This window comes from Pecten maximus, unplaced genomic scaffold, assembly GCF_902652985.1.
Source record: "Pecten maximus unplaced genomic scaffold, xPecMax1.1, whole genome shotgun sequence".
NCBI classification, from domain to species: Eukaryota; Metazoa; Mollusca; class Bivalvia; order Pectinida; family Pectinidae; genus Pecten; species Pecten maximus.
This window is the reverse complement of record NW_022982002.1, coordinates 133-6056: the sequence shown is the minus strand read 5'-3', so window position 1 is coordinate 6056 and position 5924 is coordinate 133. Positions and strand designations below refer to the sequence as shown.

The 5924-nt window shown below is 33.8% G+C and overlaps 1 protein-coding gene across 1 annotated transcript; it reads right to left on the bottom strand.

Moving 5' to 3' along the window:
* Positions 1 to 757: 757 nt before the first annotated feature.
* On the bottom strand, positions 758 to 5555 carry LOC117320331 (speedy protein A-like). Its single transcript, XM_033874937.1, has 6 exons — positions 5057 to 5555; positions 4036 to 4094; positions 3275 to 3360; positions 2657 to 2828; positions 2061 to 2319; positions 758 to 1507 (listed from the first exon to the last, which is right to left on the bottom strand). The coding sequence occupies exons 1-6, from the start codon at positions 5517 to 5519 to the stop codon at positions 1455 to 1457; spliced, it is 1092 nt and encodes a 363-aa protein (XP_033730828.1). The 5' UTR covers positions 5520 to 5555; the 3' UTR covers positions 758 to 1454.
* Between the last annotated feature and the right edge of the window lie 369 nt (positions 5556 to 5924).

Genomic DNA, 5924 nt, shown 5'->3' with positions numbered 1-5924 from the left:
TATATTTTGATTATTATTCTCTTTTTTTTTTATATATTTTATCATTTGTTTGTATTTACAAAATTATATATATATATGCGTGTGAGACAATACCATTTTACCTGAAGATACTATAAATGTTGCCATATTTATTGCATTGCTGTGTCATTGTTATCAAAGTATATTTATGTATATGAACAATCTGACATTCGCTTGTCAATAAAGTTTTTTTTACTATAAATGTGAAATGTTTTTTGTTTTTGATTGGAATGATTAAGCAGAACCACAAAAGCCAGGGGCATGTGGGCACAATCTTATGCTTTAGGATTTGTTGTTCAGATGCAATAGGATTTCTTAAAAAATTAAATCCAAGGCCAGGAGTAAAGTTTGTTACAATTGCTAACAATTTCTCAATAACTATAAGGCACATGGTCATGAAATTGGGCCAGTAGCATGCTGCAACGAAGGCCAATCAAGCTTGTTTAAATGAATAATCTTGACCAGCTTTCAACATTACTTGTGGCAAATGTAGTAAAATCTTGAATGAACCTCTTTATAATGGGCCCGTATGCATGATGTTGGCCACATGGCATACTGGGATAAATGACGACCTACTTCAGAGGCAAATTTTTCAAAAAGTTTCCAAATTATTCTTAGTTAAAGAAATAATTGATCACATTTGATAAGTAGTAAATTACATCCATCAAATCTTAAAAATTCAAAAACAAACGTTGGTCACAACTTTTGTACCTTCCAGTCAGTATGCTTTTAATCATGTGTACATGATGTCAAAGGTCAGAATATGCAACTTTAAAGATATATCATGCATATGGATATATATATTATGTTATGTGTGTTGCCTACTGATTTTTTAATTGAATGGAATTTGCTTTCTTCGAGGTCAAAAACTTCAAACTTTTTAACAATTTGTTGAATACTGGTTTGGTCTCTTCGATCCCTGAAGCATTCATTATGTTTTTTTCAGAATTATAATAAGCTCTTTGAACAGTATAGAGTTTGTGGATATTTTTCTACATCAGGGTTGGTGGGAGAATGTCCTGAAGCATTTAGAGCAACTTTCAGCACTCCCAACATCAAGTGTCACACAAGAGACACATCCTGGGGTAACACTGGCTGCATCACTTCAAAATATATGGCAGCAATAGCAGTTAGTGTCATCCTTTGTTAAATGTATATAACTACTTGACTCGTGTTAATCAGGTGCAAATCTAAAACCAATGAGGAGAAAATAGAAATTGATCACATATAAAGAACTCTTCTTCCCAATCCCCTTTATGTACAAATACACAAATATTCTAGCATTGCAAATGGCTTTAATATGTAAAACAGTCTGATAAATTATTAAGTAGCCAGCACTTATAGATTTGATTCCAAAGAAACAAAATGTTATCACAAAGTTTGATAGTTGAAGGTTAATACAGATAAATGTTTTCCTTCCTCTTCATCAGCAGGTGTCATTCCTCTAAACTTGGCCAAGCATCATCTTGTGGTAGAGTAATCTTCAGAGCTAAGAAAGGAGAAAAAAAATCATAATTACAAGCTACAAAGTACTGTGGATTCTTAAAGAGTACTTTTTCTTCTGGGCAGATCTAGCTGTTTCTGAAACAGTCCATATCAAATGGGAGCAAGTGAAACTATCTATTATGCAAGTATACAATAAATGATAAAAATTGATCAGCATAAAATTAACTGAATCATTCTTATTAAATAAAATTTACATGAATTATTTGATCATCTGTTGGAATAGAAAGTAAAAATTATCAAACCAAAAATTCAATATCAACATCAGCATAATTAGAATCTGGTAAAAAAAGTAATTTGCTTTGGCATAATACTATTGACAATTTCATTAGGTCACGGTATAACCCATGATGTCTGAAAAATATATTTTTTGTGAGGGTTAGAAAACAAACGGATTTTTGGCTCCAATCTAGCTGCTCAAGTCATACACATCACAGCTTTCAAAAACACACTATAACCATTGTCATAGGTCAGGATTCCAGCCATGTTTGAGGAATGCCTGCATTTAACACCTTAAAAGAAGTGTTCAATTCACTTACGTTTCATATCAAAAGTTGATTTTTGCCCATCAGAAATAATAGGAGAGTGATCCACAGAAGATAGAAAACATGATGCAGGACTAGCAGCAGAATGGTACTGACTGTCATTGTTGCAATCGGAACAGGACCTTGGAGATGCTTCCGGGCCTCTGGGGTAGCCATCGTCATCAGGGTCTTTATTGTAACTCCTCACCGCCCCACCATGATGAAGTGGGCGATTTCTCCTCCATAATAGAGATTCCTTGTCTATTTCCATTATCTACAATTAAGATATTCTAGTTCAGGCTTTTACTTCCATACATTCGCAGAAAATAAAGTATCCTACAGTCAAGATTCTGGACATTTCCTTCCTAATTGATAAAAAAAACATCTAAAAGATAGATATTTCATCCCAAAATGCCATATATAAATTTATGATCCAATGCCTAAACAATAAATCATTAATTGATTACTAAATAGGAATAATCATTTATTGGTTCATTTATATTTTAATTATATTCTCAAGACAATGATCTGTTGCAACTTCTGATAAATGAGACTCAATTACCACACAAGTTTGAAATACATGTAACATAACATCTAACATTTGTGCCTACCTCTTCGCAGCAGCGCTTGCTGACTACAGCTTTGTATCCGATCTTAGCCCAAAACAAGTCTCTTCTTCGAAGGAATCTTGGGAATCTGTCTCTCCATTTGTGACCAAGAGCCCATGGAAAAATTTCATATTTAGCCTCTTCATCATCTTCTTCCATGTCATTTGCCAAATATCTATAAAGAAATCGATAGAACTTTTCATTTCAATATTTATTTTATTACTTCTCCATGAAAATAAATAAATTGCTGGATAAGTTTAACTTATTGATGAGAGAAATTGCCAAATGAACATCAGAAATTTCAGATTGTACAATTTAGATTATTTTTAAGGTCAGAAATTCATCAATGAGGGTTTTCACTATGAAATAGGTGCTGGATTCCTCAGTTTTCTAGAGTTTTCCTACATGAAGTCAGGGATTTTGCCAGGTATCTATTAGGTCCAGTATTAGGTGCCACTTCAAATATTAAGTTGAATTTTTTCCAAATTCAACCTAAATTTACATACAGTGTATACACCAACAAAAAAAAACAATATCAAAGGCCTTGAGGGCACAGGGTCTGAACCATACAATTCGTGAGACCATGCAGTAATGCAAGTTTTGCATGAATTTATCACTTACAAGCCAATGAAGAAATTCATCCTCGTGTACTCTCTGATCTTCAATTGTGCTCTTTTAAAAAAGGCAAACACCATGGCAATTAGATACTGAAACAAAAGAACACTAAATATTTTACAAGTAAACAACATCACCAATTGAGCTATTACAACATGATCTGTGAATTGAATGATTACATTTAACATGATATATATACAGCACAGGTTAAGAAACATATTGCAATCATTGTAATTTGTATTATATTATAATGTATTCATAACCAAGAGGCCAATGGGGCCTGCATCGCTCACATGGATATTTCATTTTCCATTTTGGGATCTGCCCCTTAGCACCACTTCTTGCAGTCAACACTTAATTCCCTTTAACTTACATTTTGCTTTCTGCCCTTTTATATCCGGGGAGACAGAGTGAGACCTTCTATTTACACCACAGCCTGGCACAGGGGCTTGACAAGTTTCTATGACCAAGAACGACAACTGATCTAGGTATCGGGCCCTGGGGTAAATTTTTCATTCTGGGTTAAGCCCCTGTGATTTACACAACAGCATGTCTCCATCACCCAATAATCCTTCGCATGAAATTTGATCAAAATCCATCAGGCCATTATTATGACTAATAGTGATGGGGTCACCCCCAAAACAGGTGCTTGTACCTTTTTTTAAAAGTCAATCGTAGCTTTTTCCTGTTAATTTTTTTTGCCGAAAATTTTTCAAATCAAAGTTCTACTGTTCTAAAAATTTTGTCTGGCAGACCATTTTTTTTACCTTGTCAGAAATTCTTTTACACTTGTCCATGTAAAGGAAGTCTTGCAGATGATCATCATCTAGAACAAAACAGAAATCTCTTATCAAACAAAGCAGAAATCTGTGTAATCTATGAGACTTACTGACACAGATCCCTGGACATTAATTGGTATGATGCATAGAAATGTATTCTGACTTATATACTTAGGATATTCTAATGTATGTAATCAGTACTGTAGACTTGTACACAGTAGGCATTATATGTATTTTTAAACGTTTAATTAAAGGCCTGAAAAAATAATGCTTGTGTTTCTGATATCAATAACATACCTAAAAAACAGGTAGGTTGGAAGGGGAAATCTTATGTTTTAAATATGTTTTCTTAAGATATATAGACAAGCAATCTTTACATTGATACTAGTCTTTCCTTAAAAATGGTAAAAAAAACCTTCAGAGTAGGCCTAGGCACACACTTTTTAAAGTACAGGGTTGGTAGGATTAGTGGAAACACCAGTATTTTTGTTTAAGCTTAACAAGGTATGGCAAATAAATGGTTTATCAATTTCAATAATTCTTTTGTAAGATTTTAATAGCCTATCAACAAAAATCATGTACCCTTTAATCCAATTAATTTTTTTTTATTTTGATAATTCAACAAATATAAAAAGAAAAGAAAAAGAATTCATATACAGTAGTCATATTAAAAATTGATTCAATTCATCGTAAGAAATAAACTATCAGTTTAATATGATAAATGATTAAATGATCCGATTTATTGATAGAATCTATTAATAATTCATTTATTGCCTCTTTTATCCACAACGGATTGATTAAATTTAGCATATTAGGTATATGCGGTAGAAATGGCCTCCTTCGAGCCACGGGCATATCTACTGTATTTCTGGCTATTTTTAATGTAACCGTTACAACTAGACATGCTCCTGTGCTCAGCTCTACTATACTAGTCGTGTCTAATGACACAGACAGCAATAAACAGTGTCATGTTTCAGGTATTTTTACAATAATTCTGTAAAATACTTACTCATCAGTTTAAAAAAGGCCGTCATTTCCTTTTCTTTCACAACGAAACACTGTTGTTGATTTGACTGGTTTACTTCCGAGATTGGCATTGACCTGTTGGTAGAACATTTCATCCCTGTTCCCGAGAAAAGCCTAATCGATGATCTTGGTTCTTGCCCATCTATTGCATGATGATCACCAACATAGAATCTGCGTGGTCTTTTTGCTTGAGGATTCTGTTCATTTTTTTGTTGTTCACATGCTTTCATCTGACTTGAAAAAAGGTAATCATTGTGTATGTCCGGCATTTCTAACACTTTCACTTTCTCCCAGACCTTTGAAAATGGTCTTTTGATGGCCAGTTTCCTAGACCTTCGGTATAAATCGTCGCAAGGTTTGATGTTATCGTTTGTTCGTTCATCCTTGGGGTAATTAATAACATCGACTGGTGGCTTCAGGAACGCGTCATAAAAGTTCGGAAGCATCTCCTTAAAACAGCTGATTTTGTCGTCTGCGATTTTTGTCACGCGCACTTTGTGCACTTTCCTTACCTCCAAAAGAAAATGAGTTCTGTTAAAACTGTATGACGTCATAAACTGACGAGAGAGGCCCCAACAAGGCACGTTTCCTCTGTATTATCCGTTTATCTACTGTATGGTATTGAATCTTAAACCGATATAGTGTCACTGATATCTTAATATGTGACTAATATCTTGATATTTTTTTCTGCCTCCGCAGTAACACTTAAATAATGACAATAATTATTCCCGGCGTGTTTTTAGACAAAAACAATCTTTTAGGATCGCTGTTTTTCACGAGCTCTGTTTCAGTCTCCGTTTCAAAAAAACAACATTTTATTTATTTCGCGGTCATCATGCTTTTATTTGTGG